General features: G+C 40.1%; 1 protein-coding gene across 1 annotated transcript in view; it reads right to left on the bottom strand.

Moving 5' to 3' along the window:
- The window catches only part of FBXL13 (F-box and leucine rich repeat protein 13), a 252,029-nt gene that overhangs the window by 14,509 nt on the left and 214,539 nt on the right, over positions 1–22,981 (bottom strand). Inside the window, exons 16-18 of the mRNA XM_088468829.1 lie at positions 20,057–20,176; positions 10,820–10,946; positions 7,211–7,294 (exon numbers count right to left, since the gene is read on the bottom strand). Of these exons, the coding sequence (XP_088324955.1) occupies positions 7,211–7,294; positions 10,820–10,946; positions 20,057–20,176 (331 nt within the window). The remainder of the gene's footprint in view (positions 1–7,210; positions 7,295–10,819; positions 10,947–20,056; positions 20,177–22,981) is intronic.

The following is a 22,981-nucleotide window of genomic DNA, read 5'->3' on the forward strand; positions in this document are numbered from 1 at the left end:
TATCTCTTTGACAGAGGAAGATTGGTCTAATCTATTCACAAATATCTTTAAAATGTCTAAATGTTTAAACCATTCTGAAATGCTATTTAATCTAATACATGGCTTATATTATACTCCAACTAAATTACATAGTATCTGGCCTGATTCTTCTAAATTTTGCTGGAGGGCATGTGGCTGCGTAGGCTCCCTCCTACACATATTTTGGTTTTGCCCAGTGATCCGCTCTCTGTGGTCAGAGGTATTCCGGTTAATTACCCAAGTTACAGTAGTGGTACTCCCACAGATGCCTGAAATTGCTCTACTACACTATTTCCCCCCTTTAGTACAAAAAGAAAACAAATATGTTATTGGACATATTTTTATTGCTACAAGAGCAGCTTTGGCTCAATTCTGGAAGAGATCTGATCCTCCCCTTCTTTCGGTAATAATCTCTAAGATTCAGAGAAGTTTCGAAATGGAAACCTTTGGGTTTAAATATTCTAATTTAACCTCATCTCCCTTGACGCAATGGCGTCCTTGGTTGAATTTCTATGATACCCATGTGTTAAAACTGACTACTACCAGTGATGTTGGTATTTCAACTTAATAATACACACATGTACTATTATTCTTATTCTGTATCTTTTTATTTATGTGTTTTTGTTTTGTTTTTAATTTGATTTTTCCTTTATTATTATTTTTGTATAATCCATGTACTATATAATGTTTTTTTCTGGATTGTATTGATACATATATGATCTGTATTGGAAAATCTTTACTCAATAAAAATTACTTGAGTTAAGGAATTAACCTCCTACGCCGATCACTGACAAGGTTCCCGGCTGCGCTGAAAGCTCTTGCAGAGTACACACTGGAGGGTGGGCAACCTAAGTAAAGCAAAGCCAGTTTGTGTAAGGGATGCCAAATTGCCTATTATTGCCAGTAGTGAAACGGACTGCCTATTTGGATGCTATCCCTAAAATAATCATCCACCATTCTCTGAATGGTGACCGTATCAGACAGTCACGGCAGACGTCACTAATTGTAGGCAGTTATTTTAGACCCAACCAGGTGTCATTAGGTTTTGCTGACTGATCTGCATCACCGGCAGTGGGTCTCTTAGGAAAATTTTGTTTTCCTGGCAGCCGCAGAAACTGAAGGAGGAGATGCTGCCGTGTCACGTGCCACTTGAGCTGACAATTTTTTCACCAACAGCTCTTTGCATCTCTTCAGATTTGTGTCTGTCGGAAAGAAAGACACAACTTATAACTTAAACCTAGGATCAAGTATGGTCGCCAAAATATAGTGATCTGATTTCAAGAGATTGACAACCCTTGGATCCTGGCGAAGCGAATGAAGGGCTTGATCTACAAGTCCGACATACTTAGCGGAATCACTCCGTTTCAGCTCCTCCTTCAGTTTCGAAGTGAAAATGGGGCAGATCACCGGGACCTTTATAGAATCCAAAACCCACCAGAATCCGACAGCGGGATGATGACGTTTTGCCTCGTTTTGAGATCCGACTCATGCGGGAAAACCCAAGCCGGACTCTGATCTCATCTCGGAACACAAGTTCGGGTGGATCCGGTTCTCGGAGAACCGGACCCGCTCATCTCTACTTTTATTAAATTCATTATTTAGAAAGCTCATAAAAGAATAACATAGAAAAACACAAATACAATTAACAGTGTACATGAGCCATTTTTTTCCAATAAAATAAGTAGCAATAAGCATGTGGGGGGAAGGGGGTAGGCAGAGGGGGTGGGAGGATGAAGGGGGGGATGGGAACAGGACTATCAAGAGAAACAAAACATTATAGAAAAAGCCAAATGCTGGTCAAGAAGTGTTATAAGGTAGAAAGAAAAACGTGCCATTTGGAGAACAGGAGAGAAGAATATTCAGTCGGTTATGGAGGTTTGCATAGGGAAGTCTGATTAGGGGGATCAGACTCAACCTCCGTGCATGAATCACACATGGGTAGTGAGCGCAGGGGGCAGAGGTAATGAGGTGTTGTCGTATGAGAGCCACGGAGCCCAAACTTGAGAATATATATGGACTCTATCATGAATATAGTAGGTAATATTTTCCATTTCCGCTATATGTCAGATTTGTGATTTTAGGGCAGAGAGGGTCGGTGGGAGAGGGTTTTTCCAGTTACAGGCAATCAAACTTCGAGCAGCAACTAAAATGTGGGACAACAACTTAACGGAGCGTTTGCTGAGATCAGGAGGGGGGTAACTTAAAAGGAAGGTCCATGGGTCTTTTGGGATCGGGTCTCCAAAGACCATGTTCAGAAGAGCATGAACCGAGGTCCAAAAAGGCTCAAGAGCCAGGCAGGTCCACCAGATATGGGTTAAGGTACCTCGGAGGCCACAGTTTCTCAGACGGGTGAAGCAGAAGGGAATCTATGGGAGAGCCGTACTGGGGTATAATTCCAACGGTAATATAATTGGTAAGAAGTTTCTTTAAGGCGGGTAGAGATAGAGGTTTTAGCGATTGCCAGTTTCATGTTGTCCCAAGCCTCTTCGTCAGGTGGAGGGCCAAGATCTATCTCCCACGAGCATTCATGAGGATTATTAGGCAGAACAGCATCAATGAGGATGCCGTATATTTGAGAGATCATTCCTTTGGACATAGGGTAATATTTACAGAGTCTTTCAAAAGGAGTGCGATCGCGGAGAAGTGGGGTCTGTGGTAGGGAGCCTAAAAAATGTTGTATTTGGAAGTATTCAAAGGGATTTTAGATTGGGTTGGATATTGCAGCTATAGATCTGATAGAGAGAGCCAGAGCCCTTGTGAACAAAAATCAGCAGAAACTTGAGGGATGCTGTTTTCCACGATTTCATATGGGCCACATGTAAACCTGGGGGAAGTTGGGGTTACACCATATGGGAGTAAGAGATATAGGAGTAGTAATATTAAATTTAAGTGAGTATAAGACCCATATGTGTAGGAGGAATTTGAGTGTTGGAGGAAGATTAGAGGGAGGAGGACGGTGCTTCTTTTGTAGGCCCCATAGGGAAGATAGGTCTGGGGAATTGATATAGCTAGATTCAATATCAAGCCAGGAGGACGTTTCGTGGGGGCTGTAGGACACTATTTGGGAAAAGTGTGAGGCTAGATAGTAGAGCTTAAAATCTGGGAGACCTCTACCCCCTTCGGAAATAGGTTTTTTAAGGATGGACGAAGACAGCCGAGGGGGTTTACCATTCCAAATAAAACGGTTGACTGATTTCTGAAGGTTTTGAAGGAGGGTAAGGGGAACCGCCACTGGGAGGGTTTGGAAAAGGTAGAGCCATTGGGGGAGAATATTCATTTTCACTGCGATGATCCTGCCCAGCCACGAGAGTATAAGCCTCTTCCGGGAATCCGCTTGTAATTTCGTAAAAAGTTGGGGAAGATTTTCCTGATATAAAAGATCATAACGTGATGTCAAAAAGACCCCAAGGTATTTAATTTTTTTATGTTGCCACTTAAAACTGTAGGAGGACTTAAGGGCCTCAACATCCTGGTGGGGGATATGGAGGGGCATGGCCTTAGATTTTTAAAAAATTATTTTATATCCAGAGAGGACACCATAATGGTCTAGTAATTTGTAAAGGTTGGGTAAAGATATCGGGGGCTGAGTGAGGGTAAGTAGAATGTCGTCGGCAAGGAGGGCGATTTTGGAAGATGAATTCCCAACCTGCACTCCGTGAATGTTAGGGTTTAGTCGGACGAGGGAGGCCAGGGGCTCTATCACTAGGGCGAAGATCAGAGGGGACAGAGGGCATCCCTGCCTAGTGCCATTTGAGATAAGGAAACGGTTGGAGGGGATTCCGTTGACGCAAACCGTAGCAGAGGGAGTGGAATAGAGGGCCATGACACCAGTCAGGAAGTCCCCCGATATCCCAAACGATCGTAGGGTTTGGGACATAGAGGTCCAGGAGAGCCTATCGAATGCTTTTTCAGCATCGAGAGAAAGAACAGCAGCTGGAGATCTCCTGGAGTTTATGGTATGAATTAAATCTATGGCCTACGGGTAATATCCCGAGCCTGACGACCCGGCACAAAGCCGACCTGATCATAATGGACCAAAGATGGAAGGACCTGGTTGAGTCTATTGGCTAAAATTTTAGCATATATTTTAATATCTAGATTGAGGAGGGAGATAGGCCTATAACTAGCACAGTTGTGCGGGTCCTTACCCTCCTTAGGTATCACGACAATTCTGGCTTCTAACATATCTGTAGGGAAGGAGCCCCCCTGTAACACAGTATTAAAAAGGGAGTGCAGGTGGGGAACCAGATGTTCCATGAATTTTTTATAGTATGCAGCTGTAAAGCGATCAGGCCAGACTTCTGTTGTTTTATGGAAATTATGATTTCCTCTTCTGAGATCTCCTCACTCAAGCCCTGGAGTGCTGCATGAGACAGCTGAGGAAGATTGGCAGTGGAAAGAAATTCTTGAATTGCCATCTCAGTAGGTGGGATAGAAGTAGGGGGTGAGGCAGAGTGTAGGTTGTACAAATTACTGTAGAAGTTCTGAAATTCAGAACGAATAGCTGTGGGATCGTGAAGGTGGTGATTATTGGAATTTTTAATCATAAGGATATTTTGATGGGTTCATGCCGTACGGAGCCTAAATGCCACAATCTTATCAGCCTTATCTCCCTTTTCATAAAAGGTTTGGTTTTAGATGTTTAGCTGTGTGTTGGGAAAAAAGGAGAGCGAGGGAGTGTTGAACAGCAAGAAGCTCTTGTTGGTCATCTCTACTTTTAACTGAATGGTGGCTTCTAAGAAAGCCTCATAAGCAAGTGTGGTTAGTCTCCTGGCCTTTATCTTAACTAATATTGTAAAGCCTGTGTTTAAGATTGTGATGGGATGATAAGAAGCCAGTTGCTGAAGATCTTGATTGGATTTAGGGAGTAAAATGGTATATATGTTAAATGAGAGGAAATTAGTATGTCCATATATTGCCTGGTACAATTCCACCAAGGTGGGTGCTACATGATGTTGTAAGATCTTCTAGTAGTAATAACAAGAAAACCTAAACATGTAGTTTTCTAAAGATTGACGTATTTACCTGTAAATCCCCAAGTTCCCCTTGCTTGTATATAGCCACATAGGTATCCAAAGCCTCTCAGGTCATATTATGAAGTGAGAAAGTTTGCAGCAGCTTCATTTAATTTCCACAATATATATTTTTATAAAATTAAAAAATAAATCTATAATCAAAAGTCCTAAATAGTTTACATGCATATTTCATGCCAGCAAATGAGCCGTGTGGAATGTGTATAACTTCTGTGTCTGAATTTACATGTCTGATCTAGTGCACATTGGTACGGATACAATGTGTTCTTTATGAGGATTGTGACATTCAACGTCATTGTTTTGTACAATTACAAAAGACATGTATCTCCAAAAATGAACATCACATTTGTACTTGTCCATCATTTTGGGTCAGTAAAAAAAAAAGGAAATTAATGAACCTGATCCGTATATCTGCATCAACAACTGTTTGGCACATAATACATTAATTACATCTATTATATGTTTCCTGCATTTAGCTAGTAAAACCAGTACAGAAAACCCAGCTGTCTTTCTTATTACAGATGATGCTCACAGCTGCATGGACATACTAAGGCTTAGACTACTGAGAATGGTGATGGCAGTACTGACTTTTTAATCTTAAACAGAGCAGAAAAAGCAAACAGAAAAATCCCTCATACAGATGCGTTTACATTGTATAAAATGTACATATTTCTGTATTTTATTGCCAGGATTTTGTCATGCGCATAACAGAAGCTGTTTTGGTCTCATGAGCTTTAGGATAAAAGCTCAGTTAAACTGATCTAGAGCATCCTAATATCCTGAGGATCTGATTTCTATAGCAGTGCTTTCCAAGTGTTCATGGGAAGGGCCATATACATAGTTTATACAGAGTTCAGTTTCCTCTACAGTAAATTAAAACTGAGCTATGTACTGCCTGTGGGTAGCACTCACCTCTGGCATCTGTTCAAAGATGCATTTTGTCATCCTGCTCTATGCACAGCTTGGAGAGGTGAATGGGTGACAGATAGTAATTCAGTTTGTCTTGGTGGACTAGCTTCTAAACAGCACAGTACAGGAGGACTCTGGCGATGGGAGTTTCCTGAGGCACCAATATTTATATTGATGGAGGTGATTACTACCACAGACAGTATATAGTTGTTTTTATTTTTTGTTTTACTTTAGATAGTGAAAACCAATCATTCCGAATGTCATAGTTACCACCATTTTCTTCAATGAGAAGGGTTTGATCTAGTTGGGGAAGCCACATGCGGCAATAAAGTATGCTCCTTTATCTGTGTATGATATAAATACTGTATATAATACATGGTTTTTGGCCACTTTGCATGAACAAAAGTGTTGCTCAGCAGAGTGGAAGGCAGCATGTCACAGGCCAGTAGCCTACAGTCCACCAGATGAACAGGTATGCAGAATCCTGTCATGGTCAAAGAACTTTTCAGTAAACCTCTGATTGTCCACCATCAATCTAAATAACACAGATGGTGTACACAGGGAGAATATGCAATAACATTAAATAAGTGTAAGGATGAAGTGTAATTATGAAGGGGTGGTCCTATGGTGGAAGTAGGTTGGATTTATGGATGTGATTTGTTTCATGTTTTGCTGTTTCCACTGTGAATCATGTTGATTTGCAGTCTGTAATTACTGGTTATGAATCCATCATGAGGAATACACTGAACAAAAGTGAGAATACAAGGGCAGGAAAACATTTGCCTGATGTTTGCCAGAGACCACGTGGATGATCTATACAGCGGGTGGAAGAATGATGTTTGGACATTTGAGAGAGGTGGAGAATGTAGGTATAAATCAGAAAGGTCATTATGCTACATTTGGAATTACTGATGATGGCAGCTGTATTACCATGGATTGGCTGCTTTGCTGCTTCAGGGTCAATACAGTTCATTATCATTAAGGAAACAGCGGACACTGGATTACATCTACAGGAGAATATCAGGTTATCAGTCATTGAGTTGAAGTCTAAAAAAATTGGTTAAAGCAGGACGTCAGAAATCCTAATCACATAAATCTACAATAAAATGACAACACATTAGTATACGGCATTGCTATTTTATAAAGCCACAGATAGATTCTGTAGCATCCTGTACAATTGGCATTACTACATATAAAAGTTAACTTACATTTGCAAAAGTATACAAGTAAATGTTTATATTTAATGGTACCTGAATTCCAATGTCTGTGATCCCCAGGCATTCTGATACAGAAAGTTCTCTTATTTTGCTTTGAAGCCCAAGAGCGGTCAGTCCCTGTAATTACATAATTGTTATGTTTATTCCTCTGATTTACAGTTTCCATTACAGAAACAAGCAGGGATACAAATAGGTACCTGATGTACATTGTATCTATGCCTTCTTTATGCTGACAAGGCATTATCAAACATTCTATCTGCACATTATTTAGTACATCTATGTGACATGCCATCCATCAGGAATCATGTACTTCAAAACACAGCAAGAGAAGATGGTATGGGTTTAATAGAGTAACAGATGACAAAACTAATTTCCCTATAATTTATGTGCCTTGGCTAGGGAATCCTACAGGTCAGGAACTGTACTTTATGTTCTCTGTGCAGTATAATGCTGTGTGAGTAATGAGCTATCTGGAGACCAGATGTGAACGCCATTTCTATCCAATGTACATAGTTTACCTCTGGTAATGGTACAGTGAGCATGGAGTATACAGTGTGTTGCTTTCATCATACTACATCCTTATTATCATTTGAAATATTTAGAAAGCTTCAGCCTACACCAAGCTGATGAGGGATGGAGCTACAAATTAATGTAGGCTGGAAAAATAAATGCTTTAATATCAAGGTATATGTGGGAAAATAAGGATATTATAGAAATGGACACCTTCTAATTTTCTAGTAACCACAACAAACCTAGTCCTAATGGAGCAGATGGCTCTGTAATATCACTTACTAGTTAGCAGCCCATCAAAATGAGGCGACTGACGCTCAAATGGGTCACTTCGGTTAATTCTGCTCGCCAGCTCAGCGGGCGGCGAGCAGAAATGTCAGCGCCGTCGGGCAACATACTTTAATTCCCCCCATAGCGGTGAGGAGCAGCGTTATCCTTATATATAGATATAGGCATAGCTAGCTGCTGGAGTCTGCTTTATGCCGATAATGTGCCATTATTATCACAATACAGTAAGATTATTTGTATTGGAGGCTCAATGCCCTGTGCTAGTTATCACATGCCCTTTGCTTGTGGTCTTGCATGTGAGGAAATAGAGATCATTTCCTGCTTTTGTTATAGCCCGGTACATTTCAGATTCTTACAACAACAATACCGCCAGCACAATCAAATAAAACATGGCTTTGTGTATAAACATTCTCCACACAATAAATTGCCTGAGATAAAATCAGGCCCATATTGTTTCCGCAGCCTGAATCAGCAGAATGTAATGCACTCAACATCATCCATAGGAAGAGGGGTAAAGTAAAGATAATAGCATGATACTACAATTCACATTTGATAGCAAATCCAGCTGCTGTAAAGTAACTATATCTGACAATTTTATATATATAAAAAAAAAAGACAGAGCAGAAAACCTATATTTCCTGATAAATTATTTAAAAGTAAATAATTCCAACTTAAAGTGAGTTTGAGAGTGTAGAAGTTTGGTGAGGCTTGGAGTGTGTGGAAGTATTTTTTCATTCTGAGAGGTTAGAGTGGAGACATGTAACTGAAGAGGGATTCACAAGCTGAGACATTCTTATATAGCTGTGCTGTTCAATGGATGGGGATGCAGTCAGCCAATGGATGTACTACTATTGTCTCATTTTTTGCTCCGTGCTGTTCTTTGGATCTCTGTGTTGGTATAACATGTAGCTATTATTTTGCCACCATTCCCCATCTTGCAGACTGAAAAATCTTAAATAAAAAGCATTAGTTGTATATTAATCTGAGGTCACCATGTAATGTTTGTTCCTCACCAGCACTGAGGCAGTGCATGCTCCTTATAAATTGGTTATGGCCTTTGTGCAGATTGTGGTATAATATTACATGCAGGGGGGAAGTGGGCGATACAGAATTTCTACTGCTCCCCAATCACTTACATTCAATCCAAATACAACCGCAGACTAAACGTACTTGGCAGCTACGTACCATAATATGTCATTTGAAATGTGATCATGATACTTTCAGATGTACTTAGTAAGAAAATGTTTTCATCTGGATATCTGCAGTCCCCTTCTCTAGTTCCCCCTCTCCCTTCCCTCCTAGTACGCTATATCAAACTACAAGGTCTAGTGATCAAATCCCCCAATGCTTTATTTATTTTGCATATACACAAGTATGGAAACTTTCTGCCTCAAGTGTTTCTGGTCTAAGAAAGGGATATCATTTAATGATAACCCTTCAAGAAAAAGGCTGACTCGTCAATTAAATGGAAACCAGAGCTCATGGAAATTAATATAAAAGTTACTAAGACTACAAAGCAGAAATTGCAGATGTGCATTTTTTTTAAAAACATTTACCATATTTAGTGTGTAGTTATTTGTGTTTGCTTACGTAGTGAGAAAGTATTTCCATCATGGAAGCAGAGAGATACTAAAATTATAGTGTCATACTGAAGTGTGGCTTCCAAAACTATAATCATATACCTCATTACTGCCAGTGTACACCATGGACTGGGAAGCTGGACAATGGGATTATCTTCCAACATACATTTACAGAATAAGAGACTGGAGCTAGACTCAGCCAGATAGCCCACAGCTCACCAAAATAGGTCAGATAGATTCAACTGCATTCAGTAAGCTACCAAAATATAGTAAAGCTTTGTGTACATCGAGGCCTTTCTGGGTCACAAAAGTGTACAGCCACATGATTTGTGACAATATGCGCCATATTTTATGCATTGCACCTAGTTTTTTTTGAATTGCGGACTGAGATGGCCGCACCTGCAACGGTTCAAAAGTCTTATGACCCGACGGTAGTTGGGAGCAGCACACCTATAGCACCGTAGTGCAGAAAATGCCATTTCATTCAGTGGCACAGATTATGTAAAGGAGATAAAGTGGTAGAGAAGTTGCTTTTACAAGTTCTCTGCTTTGCATGAGAGAAAATGGCTTGCCCTCCCAGTAGATGATTCTCTGCATTACTTGGCAATTTCATACATGTAATAAAGACAGTCCTTTTTTTAAGACAAAAATATAAATAAAGGGGGTAGTTCTAAGTGGTATTTGGTTGGACGTTCATGTAACTAATTTTATGGGGCATACAAAAATTATAAAATGGGTGTGTACCTTAAATTAATAAGATGATCAAATAGCATATAGAGAAGCATTGTGGATCCATAGATTTTGTATTTTGTAAACTACCCTTATTGTTTTTTATAATTACTTAATGGTATATACACAATATTAAATAATAATAATAATAGCCATAAATATTTTCCTTTATATTGGTAATATAATATTTTGCTTTAATGTAATAAGAGCCCAAAAAAAAAAAAACTATCATCCAGTTCCTTAGGTTGCCACTGACAGTAAATAATTTTTGTTCAGTAAATAAAAAATAGAAGTGAGATTTTTTTTCCCTATCAGTAAATTGATATCAGTCAAAATTAGCTACGTCCTGATACTACAATGACAGACATAAAAGTACCGACCAATTATTTTGAGGTTATGTAGAGCAGTTATTTACAATTGCTAACACCATTTCTGCTTCTATTTAAAATTCCATAATTTTGTTCAGCAGTAAAATATGCTACTCATTAAGAAAAAAAAACAAAAAAACAATGTCAATAAAAAAAGTTATTCATACCCGGTCTGTAATGCTAGTCCCAGAAAGGTCAATGGAAATGAGTGAAGTCATATTGCCCAGAAGTTCAATGCCGGAGTCAGTCACATTCTCACAGAAGCGGAGGCTTAGGAAGTTTATATTGTGACACCTAAAACAAAGAGTGAATTTCTTAAGACAATTTGGTGCAACATAACTGAGCAATTAAACCACTTTTTTTTTTAAATAATTTATTCTTTATTAAAACATCTGGAAACAGGTTACATATGAAAGAACATGAAAAATTGTAAAAGACAACTGTAAATACAAAAACGTTGGGCACTCATTCAAAAGGTGCAAAACATTTAACATTGGGAGTGGGATGATGTTCATCTAAGGATTTCCAAATACCAAAGCAATCCTGTATAAAAATTGTGCGTAAAAAGCAAAAGAGAAAATGGGAATGTTCCAGAAGCAATTTAAATTACTAATGACACATGATAATCAAGTGGGGTCCCAAATCACTAGTAACAAATCACCAATAAATGTGCTGCTCTATTTTGCTGTAGTGGAAAACTAGAGCATGTGAGATTGGCTGGCAATGTAACAGAAAATGCTGTATGCAGGTGTATTCATAACAATGATAAAGCTATTTTCTTAAGACTGACCTGCTCCAGGGAGTAGGTAAGTATGTAGTGTGAGTCGGGATGAGTGAGTGAATGTGTAATAAAATACTAAAACATTGGTGTGTGTCATGTGGTTTTTTTAATATTTCTACAGTGGAGGTACCGGTGCCAGCAGCCTGCTGGAACTTGCAGTTCTAGGAGGAACACTTTGTTTTTGGAGGGTCCCCACTTTCCAAGGATTGCCAGCCTTGGGCTGACCAGTTTGGGGCTGGAGAATGGTTTGGCAGGGGGACCCTAAGCTGTGTGTCCCCCTGCTATGCTATTACCACCCTGGTTGGTTAAGCCATGTTTTGGTTAGAGGAAAATCGTGAGAACCGCACGTCGGTACCCCCCGATTTTCCTCTACCAGAATGGACTCAGAGGTCCATTATGTTTTTACATATACCTTTTATTACTGTATTACACTCAGAAGCCTGCGCAGATCACCATGATCTGTACAGCGCTTCTGCTAAACACGCTGCTGAGGAGAGGGTCTATTTCAAACTTCTATTTTGTTCTGAGTTTGCTCCATTTACGATCATGTTAGCAGACATGATTATATGTAAATCCACGTGGTCTATTCCTGTCTATGGAAAGTACTTGGGAGTTTTGCTGAGGGTGTGTTGACTTCATTTTCTTTTTTCAGACATGTTTTGAAGATAGATTTATTTTTTAACACCCATGTTTGCTTTTAGTAAATCTCCATACTTGAAAATCAGGAGAAACTCTCATGTGTATACTACCTCATCCAGAGACGATTCTTGGAATATCCCCTGTGATCTTCCTTACTTCACAGAATCGCAACTGACACTGAAAGAGCTCTATGACGTTGTTAAATCACTTGAGCCTGCATGTGATGTTTTTTTCTGCCCCCTGCTATAAAAAAACTTTTCCAGGCAATATCCCCCATTACTAGACTTTTATAATGCAGTTCTTTCTGGGAAGAAATTTGACAGGGCAACCCCTAGGGCGGAATTGTAGTTATCCCTAAAAAGGGCAGTGATTCTTCGTTATGTTCCAGTTATAGGCCCATTTAGCTGTTAAATGTTGACCTGAAGATTTGTGCTAAAATACTAGCTGAATGCCTGGCATCAGTGAGCTGCTCACTAGTTCACCCAGATCAGCTTTATTCTTGGGCGTCAAACCGCATATAACTGTCAAAGGGGATTGACCTCATTCATATACACACGGGTCCTTCCCGTACTGATGGCAACCATTGATGCTTAAAAGACATTTGACAAAGTGGATTGGTTGTTCATGCAATTAACCCTTCAAGCTTTTGGCTTCCATGATGCTTTTGTCCGAGGAGTTGCATCTCTCTATTTCAACCCCTCTGCATCAATATTAACAATTCGTTTTGCGTCTGCTTCGGGTCCCATCAAAATGCCACAAGACAGGGGTGTCCCCTTTTGTCTCACTTATTTGCTCTGCTAATGGAACATCTTGCATCTCGGGTTCATCCTAGTCCGACAATCTTGGGTATACAAGTGGGCTCCAGTGTCTGTAACTGACTCCCTCCAGTGTCCTTCACTCATGGAATCTGCTAGGATCAAGCATCCTGGAAAGATCCTTACTTATTGTGGGTAGGGCGTGTCAATACAAGGTTTTGCTGTGTCTTCCAGACTCTCCTGGTATGAGTCCCATCCTCCTTTTTTAAACTCTTCAGCAGACTGTCTAAATTTATTTGGTCAGGTAGGAGACCTGGGGTCAGTCTCCAAATATTATATAAGAGGTTCAAAGATGAAGGGTTGGGTATCCCCAATTTTCAGAAATATTATAGAGCCTTGTCCAGGCCATTCTTTGCTCATTCCCACACCCATCTTAGAGTTTGGGTGGACCTAGAGGCAGAGTTTTCATGGTCTGTTTTCAGTGAGCTCTATTTTATTGGTCCAGTTTTGGGCACAGGCCTGCTTTAGCCTACTTCTCCCTACGCTTAGATTCACACTGCCCATGTGGGACTATTGTGCTAGAGTATTTTGCCTTATCCAAAACCCACATCATATTTCCCCTCTTTGGAACAACACACGTTTCCCGCTGGGTATGGAGTGGACCCATCTTCATTTGTCCACTGGACCAAAAACAATATTAGATTCTTAAAAGGACATTCCTTTCATATACCATTTATATATTTTTTTCAATGCCTTCAAATTAGGCACTTCTACACTGCGCTGGTTGGCACCACTACAACAACCTACTATACTCTCCAAAAAATGTTGTACCTCCAGCGCTTACCCTCTCAAGGCTTTATTTCACAATTATATAGTATGCTACTCAATCTCAACTGGCCTAGAAAAGACTCGCATGAGCCAGCTTGAGAGGTGGACATGGCAGAGACCGGGGATGCTTAGCAGTGGGAGCGGATTAGAGAAAGTGCATCTGCTGATTAGTTGAGGTTATAACTTCAACCAGGTATTGGGAGATTTGAAAACAGTTGTTTAAGTGAAAGAAGCGGCACAGCACTGTTGAACTATAATGGCACAGGTATAATTACAAGTAACAAGTACATTTTCTTTTCAGAAATAAATAAAAATACATTACTTAATACTGAATTAAAAATGTACCGTTTACATGTTTGGAGAAAAAAAAAAAAAAAGAATCCTCCAACAGGAGATAGTACCAGCGGTAACCCCATTAATATATAGAGAAAAGTGAAAACATCTGCTCTTTGCCATTAGATAAATCAGACCCTAAGTTCTATACCTGGCACTACTTTTTAAAAATGGACCACTGCTCATTAGCCAGTGCAGGGTAGTTGCTCTAGGCTACCATTTACCAGCCAGCCTCTACTCAGACAATTGTTTAGTGTTCTATGTACTAAGCCTTGGAGAGAGAAAGTGGATGGAGATAAAGTACCAACCAGTCAGCTCCTGTCATTTTTCAAACACCTGTAAAATGACAGGAGCTGATTGATCGGTACTTTGGGGCTTATTTAGCCAATCAGCTTCCAACTGTCATCTGTTTGAAAGATGACAGTTGGGAGCTGATGGCTGGAGCACCATTATCATATGCAATGAGGTTTAAAACGTGTTGTGTATGATAAAACTCATTGATAAATGGGCCCCTTTATCGCCATCCACATTATCTCTCTCCAAGGCTTAGTACATAGACCCCATAATGAGTTTCCTGCTATGCTATGTTACCATAAACACAGCACGGCACTGGTAGTCTGAGAATACCAGCATTTTAGAGCTCCAAAATAAAAATTCTGATTTCTTCCTCTATTGATAGGAAGCAGGGACGTAAGGAGCAGTGTGTGGCTGGCAACCCCTTGCACATAAGAACGTGTTCTGCACTTTTCTATGTAGTGGAATGCCTCTCTAGGAACCCTGCTACATAGAAAGGTACAGGACATGTCTTTAGGACACACCTGGCACCACATCTTATTACTCCAGATCTCTCCTGATGCTTATATTGTGACATAATGATGTCACGTACATCAGGGGTGGGGTGTGCCAACTCAGGGCACCTCTACTTCCACCTATGGCACAGACAGGAAGTGCAGTCCTGCCCATAGCTGAGAAGCAAATGAGGAGGCAGTTGGCCTGGTAAGCGAGTATAGGGGTGAGGAGGGAAAGTCTCACCCCAATAAAATTTTAGGGCTCCCTTAAAATGTGTGGGGCAGCTAAACCTTTAGTTGCACCCCTGGCTGAGGTGGTTATTTGTATTTCTATTTAAAAAAACAAACAAAACACATACGCTGCCCATGAGCATTATTTTACAAGTTCTAAAAATAAAGGCTGGTAATAAAATATATTCACATAGAATGCTTTACAAAAATGTAAAAGTATACTGTTTATGTCAGTCACGTTATAACATCTTACACTAGAAATTCAACAGTACTTTAAGTACAGAAAAATATTTTGAGGCCAATTCTAATATAGGCTTAATGTTTGGATTTTTTGTTCTAAAATCCAGTAATCCAGAATCAGGTGTCCACTAATATTCAGGTGCCGAGAGTGGAGAGTAGGTAGCATCACGATGTCAGCTGGGCAGGCTATATAATCATACCATTGTAAAACGCCTCTCATGCCAACTGATTACTTCCTCCCGCTCCCACCTCCAAGATTTTGCCCGCCACCTTTGAAACTCTCTCCATCAGATTATCCACCTCTCTACAATCCTTCAGACTGGCTCTCAAGACCAACTACTTCATCAAAGCCTTCCAGCTCTCATCCTAACTTGCTGCTACATGTTCCTTCCTGTCTACCTCATCTGTGTCACACCTGTTTGTCTGCTCATCCCCTTTAGAATGTAAGCTCTTACAAGCAGGGCCCTCTTCCCTCATGTGCTTTTCCTTACTTACTACTCCTTACTCCCCAATAGGGCACCTAACATTTGGTTGTATATTTAGGTGTTATGGTCACCAATGTAGCAATGTGTATTATCCTTGTCCTGCATTGTATTGTATTGTACTGTGAGTCACAGGTCACTTATTTGTTTATGTACTTTGTAAGGTGCCGCAGAACACTTGTGGCGCCATATAAATGATAATAATAAAATCATGGTGTCTTCCTGTTCATGTAAATTAGGCCAATAGTGAGCATGACAAAAAGCTTATAAAATTTACTCTAATTACTTTCTGGCTCTATTTTAGAGCTAATGTTTGCAGAATTGGCAGAAGTAAAAATGACATCAGAATCATTAATGTGTGTCCAAAATAAATCATATTCATGACAATTTTACACTGAAATATGGATCAAATCTGAATGTAATGTCAAAGCAACAACACAACCAGTGACTGGCTGGGCAGGGGGCTGCACAGACTTACAGGGCTGGACTGATGCCAGCCCAAGGCTTTAGATGGGGGGTGGTCTTTGTTTCAGTAGAGGGTTAAAATGCTGTAAAAAAGGCACAACCTCTTGCAACTGCTGTCGCTGGTTCTGGTGTAGGCCTGCTCTCCACAGGCAGGAATTAATAGAACAGAAATAATTTGAAGTATAAATAGAGGCACAGAAGCAATTAGATTAATGTAAACTCATATTTTATATATATTTTTAAATGCAATATGATTAAAAGCTGTAGGTTCCACTAACAAGCAGATGGATTAACTGGATAGCTACATTGGAAATCCATACAATGAGAGCGATGGTTAATACCAGTATCTGCAGATAGGAGTAGTCATGACTAGTTTCACAGCAAAAAAATATGCTTCATCAAGAGGTACAGTAGGCACACAGGGAGGGTCGGTGCCAGTGTTTATACACACGAGTTTCCTCCAAACAAATGCATACCACCCTCAGCTAGTATGCCACTCAACTTACTGTATATTTAGCTAGGTAGGGGTATGATGTCAGTGCTTCCAGCGGATACTGGCCCTGATTCAGAGCCGGACGCTCTGACAGAGCGCTCGCTCTGAATCAGGGCCGTCCTTCCTAATTTTAGAGCGGCCTCCTGGCCGCTCGCATAGCTGTGGGTGACCACCCACAGCTATAGCGAGCGGCCAAAAAGATGGTCGCGATGGTCAAGACCATCGCGACCATCAGGCTTGCGACGAGACCCTTGTGGTAGGGTCTCGTTGCCGCAAGCCCTGGAGTGCTCTCGGCTCTATCAGAGCCGAGAACACTCCCACTGACATCACTTGTGATGTCAGTGGGGCTGGCCGCAGACGGTAGGCGTTCCCATGGGAACGCCTCCGTCTGGGCAGCAATGCCCCCGGCACGCCCACCAAAGTAGGCGTGCTGTCACTCACCATCGACAGCACGCCTCCTTTGTAGCGAGACCCATAGCGACGGCTTGGCCGTCGTTATCCGAGTCTCGCGCATGCGCACGACGGAGCCAGCTCCCTTGTGCGCATGTGCACTGGGCCAACATCGACCCGCTTGCGAGCGCTGAGCGCTCGCGAGCGGGTCTGAATCAGGCCCACTGTACCACTATGCCTCACTCCCCCTTCCTGCTGCCACATCACTGCAAGTCAACAAATTCTGCCATTAGGCCTACTGGCAAATTAATTTTCCCTTCTGCCAGACATCCCCCTGCTGCTGCATATCACCTGCCACAGTAGACAACACCGGAACTCATTGCCACATTCCCTTTCCCTGCTTCCAGACACCCCAACTGGCTCATTCCCCATTTCTGCTGCTAGTCATCCCAAACGGCTGCACCTCACCTCACTTGCCACCATGCTGCTACCATATCAGGCTCTGGTTTCTTTGCACGGCTTTAATAGCTGTAATGGAAACATTTATTTCTTATATAGCACAGCATATTCCATTGCGCTTCACAATTAAAAACAACATTAATAGAACAAAACTGGGTAGCAACAGACATACATAAAAGTAAGAGGGCCCTGCTCGCAAGCTTACAATCTATAGATCATCAGAATAGCCTTTAGTTTAGGGAAGTATATGTACAGTATTTTTATATAATACAGGTTGAGTCTCCCATATCCAAAATGCTTGGGACCAAGGGTATTTTGGATATCGGAATATTCCGTATTTTGGAATAATTGCATACCATTTTGAAATGTCTTAGGAATAGGGCCGAAATCTAAACACAGAATGCATTTATGGTTCATATGCACCTTATATACACTTCCCGAAGGTTATTTTATACAATATTTTCAATAATTTTGTGGCTCAAACAAAGTTTGTGTAGATACATGAAATTCATTTATATGTCATATACACCTTATACACACAGCCTATAGGTAATTTTATACTTTATTTTTAATAATTTTGTGCCTTAAACAAAGTTTGTGTACATTGAACCATCAAAAATCAAAGGTTTCACTATCTCAGTCATGCTAAAAATATTCCGTATTTCGGAATATTCCGTATTTCGGAATATTTGGATATGGGAGACTCAACCTGTACTAGAATAAATATGTTATTTAAAATATAGTCTTTTGGTGCAGAATATTTAAGAGAATTACACTTTTATATATAAATGAAATGACTACAATTATAGGCTCACAACTGACACGTCACACAAGGTATCACTGCTGGTGTATGTACTCCATTGATGTGACTATTTGTATATGTATTTGTATATGTATGCTTGTACTGAACATTCAATATATGTCTTAAATAAAAGAAAATTGCACAAGTGAATTCAGACAAGAGCCAGCAAGAGATGCCACTGGGTTGCAAGTAACCTTTTTGCAACGTCAGACTCAGTCCAATGAGCCATATGTGAGAAGTAAAGCAAACAAACAAAGCAGTGGAACACATCTTGCTAAAAATAAATAAATGGAAGAAAAAAATCAATCAACTATGTTGGCCCAAGCAGCTGTTCACAGGCTGCCAACCATATAAGAAACTTCAGTAAAAACAGAAGAAATGCTCTGAGCACAATACCTTTATGATAGGATAATGGATTACCCACTATATGTTGCACACAAAAATAAACTACATGAATGTGTACATCCATGCCTGAAATGATGGTTCTCACTAGAGGATTGTTTTCATACTTATGCAATTTTGGGGAAAAAAAAACAAACCTATAAATGTTGAGCTGTATTTTAAAGTAAAATTATTTATTAAGAACTAGTATTTTGGACCTGTCACTTGCTGGCTTTCTAGATATTGTGGCCAATGCAGCTGGATTTTTTTCTCTCCCTTCTCTTCCAACATACACCCCCTAACTCGTCCTACATCCACTCCATCCCCTCCTTCCTCTACATATCATCCGCCCCCCCCCCCCCTCCTCTACATGCCATCCGACCCTCTCACCTCTACTTTATGGCTGCTCTGAGCTTAAGGATCGGGCATCTCAGCCCTTAGCCATAGTAAGGCTCACTTATCTTCTTTTGTCCAGTGTCCTAAACAGCAGTGGAAGCCATTGGGGGCATGCCACCGGCTTCCACTTCTCATGAGAGAGATACGACAGGTCATTCCTCATTATTATAAAGATAACTAAACCAATGCTTCAAACTGAATTATAGTTTTGTTCATATATCAATGTTTTATCAGAAAATAATATTCATTATATACAATTGCCCCCTAGTAATATATATAAAAATGATTTCAATTATTCCCCATTTTATATATTTATACATACATTATTGCATTATAATTTAACAATAATTGTCCATTATTATTATGATCATATTAATGCTATGAGTCAGCACAAGGTTTCAGTTGTGTTATAAAGATGAGGGTTTTTTTTTTCTTTAATAACTTGTGATTTTAATTGTTATAATGTATACAGATTTACATTTTGATAATATAAATCATGTCTGAGTTACTTTATTACACAAACTAGACACCATATTGACTGGGGTAGTCACACTCTTGAGGAAGCGATAGACTGAATAACAAAATCAGTGACTGACGTCACTGGGATTCATTGTGGAACTTATAAGGAAAATAGGCAGCTGTAGAGGGGGCATTTTAGATGTCTTCCTCTGTCTCGTCCATAAGACTATTTGCTGAATTACTTTAATCACATTTTCATCTAAACAGAAATGTGAAGGATAGATCACTCATTTCACATTTTTTTTACACAACCACTACTGTCTTAATATCTTTTTTGGGTATCAGATCTGTGCTACACTACACTTTTTTACTTATAAAAAAATTACCTTGTGTACACTTAAGCATATAATGAACAACTCAATTACATGTTAGCAAAAAATGCACAAAATGTAAGAATGAATATTAATATGAAGTGTTCTTACTTTTGTGCTATTCTAAGAAGTGATAAGTCGCTGACACGTAGGCAGTTTGTTACATTTAATTCTCTTATTTTGATTCCTGAAGGGCCTTCTAGAACTTGTCGTACACCTGAATCACTGATCCTGGAACAGAATGTGAAATATATTAGAACTACATTTTATAAAATAATGATACAGCAGGATTACAGATGCAACTTATATGTCTATTAACACTTTGTAAATATTTCCAGATTGAAATATAGATATAGAAGTCTGCACACCTTTCAATTGTAAAGAGCACATGCTACACATATGGTAGATATCATTTTAAAGTTGTGTTTTGCTTTCACTGACTTGTACAGTATGTCAAGAGTTTGTTCAATATGACATTTACTTACAAGTAGTTAATATATAGGGGCTTATTTATCAAATCATATTGTGGGATATCCTACCTTCAGATGGTGTTAGCCACTGTAACCTATGGACTACTTACCGCAAATTTGTTTGGGGAAGGGACCTGTAGGATCCCTCCCCGGTGACATCCGCTTGCACATACGCCTATGTACATCGGTGCATGTGCAGTACTGACGAGGGGCACATATGCAATAATTTACTTCTTACTGATCTCCAGTACAGAGGCCCCTGTGTTGCTGCAAATTGCAGCGAGAATCTTTAATATCAGGGGCAGATCTCAAAAAAAAAAAAAATATGCCCCATAATTTTTGTGAAGACTGGTAAAATATTACAAAAAATATAATTATATAATTTAATGTTTGTGTCTTTATGATTTAAATTTCACAACTGTCTTGTCAAAGACAAATGGGTCAATAAACTGTAGTTCTCTACATTGTTGTACAACATCGCTTTTCTATAACATAAGGAATAAATTACACACTGCAATACATCATGGAGCAATGTAAAAGTCATATAAGCTTTGCAAATATTTATTGCATCAAGACCAGGGTCCAATAGCCTGTTATTAGCCCTGTATCTGGTCTCATCCAGAGTAGTGACACAGACATTGTACTTTTTACAGCATTCCTCTGCTTCTCAGTATACAGTATAGGTACAGTATAGGTATATTGCCTGCCACTTTAGAGACTGGGCGATATTTTATGGTAATTGTGGTAACAAATAGTAGTGATGTTGCAAGGTTTATCACCAGTTATTGTCCATTGTTGTATCTGGAGTAGTTGCCTTTGTTCCTTATAAATGTAAGTATATGGTTTTAAAGATGCAGAACAGGGAGTCTCTGCTTGTCAGCTATTTCCCTCCAAAACCTCTACCTTTTCAAATCACTAGAACTGGAGATAACTGGTGTCCAGTGGTACATGACCATCCCTCAGTTATCTGTTCTTCTCAGGGATGATGTCACCATACTTAAAAGGCACCTTTTTCAGCGTCTTCTTATCATTGGTATTTCTCCTGTAAATGTGGGATGCAGTCAATATCCCAACTGCGGGGATTCCGGCGCAGAGAATGCGACACTTGCCAGAATCCCATAGGTAAGTAGCTGGGTTGGGGGGAGGGTCAGCATTATGGGTTAGGCACTAGGGGGAGAGTTAGGGTTAAGAATTAAGGGGTGAAGGTTAGATTTAGGGAGGGGGGAGGTTAGGTTTAGGCACTAGGGGGGTGGGTTAGGACAGGTAAAGGGGGAGGGTTAGAATACTTACCGACAAGTGTCGGTATTCTAACCCTATCGGGATGCCGGCATCGGGATTCTGACCGCTGGGATCCCGAGCACTGGCATCCCAAACCCATCCCATAAATGTAGGTAACACCATGCTAACAGCGGAACGGTTAATTGGTGAAGAGCTCTTCAGGTAAACGGATACTAGATGGTATTACATTGTAAATGTAATTTTTAATATTGTTACATTGAGTGCTGTGTAAAATAAAGGTATTCTTGTACCTTTGCTATTGTGTCTATCCTGTGTGATTGGGGACTCACAGGGTATTGGGTTACAGTGCTCGCAACCACCTTTGTCACGGCAGTAAGGCATAAATAAAATAGTTATAATCACATTTATTTTGACTTATTTATTTTTAACTATTTCTAGGTCTATCAAAACCAACACCAAAACATGCGAAACAGCACTCGATAACATCTAATATGAATCCCGACGTCGGTATCCCAACAGGGTTAGATTACCGGCACTTTGTTGATCGGTATCCTAACCCTCCCCATCCCTACCCTAACCCTCCTTCCCCGATGCCTGAATCTAACCTACCCCCCTTGTGCCTAATCCTAACCTGCCTACACCCTAAACCTAACCCTCCCCCCTTAGTGCCTAACCCTCCCCCTAACCCCAGTACTTACCTTCCGTATCCCGGTGGTCGGGATGCCGGCGCCGGTATTCTGACTATGGTCGGTATTCCGGCATTGGCACTCAGACCACCGGTATCCCAGCTGTCAGGATATTGACCGCATCCCTACAAAACTTATAGTAAAATATTAATATATTTAAACATATTGTTTCTCCCTGACAAATATTTTACATTTTCTGTTTTATTAATATTATTATTTTATGTTTTCTCATTATGCCTGCAGCGTTTCTATTCATATCATCCATTATAATATGGAGCAGCACAGACGGTGTAATGGTTAGCATTACTGCCTCACAGCACTGAGGTCATGGGTTTGATTCCAAACACGGCCATAACTGTGGAGTTTGTATATTCTCCCTGTGCTTGCGTGGGTTTCCTCCGGGTACTCCGGTTTCCTCCCACACTCCAAAAAAATACTGGTAGGTTAATTGGCTCCCAACAAAAATTAACCCTAGTGTATATGTGTATAAGCATGTGGTAGGGAATATAGATTGTAAGCTCCAATGGGGCAGGGACAGATGTGAGTGGCCAAATATTAGTGTCTGTAAGGCGCTGCGGAATATGTGTGCGCTATATAAATAATTGTTAATAAATAAAATATATTATCTGAAAATGTTGAAT

The sequence above is a fragment of the Taudactylus pleione genome, unplaced genomic scaffold (assembly GCF_031769625.1).
Source record: "Taudactylus pleione unplaced genomic scaffold, aTauple2 ptg000086l, whole genome shotgun sequence".
NCBI classification, from domain to species: domain Eukaryota; kingdom Metazoa; phylum Chordata; class Amphibia; order Anura; family Myobatrachidae; genus Taudactylus; species Taudactylus pleione.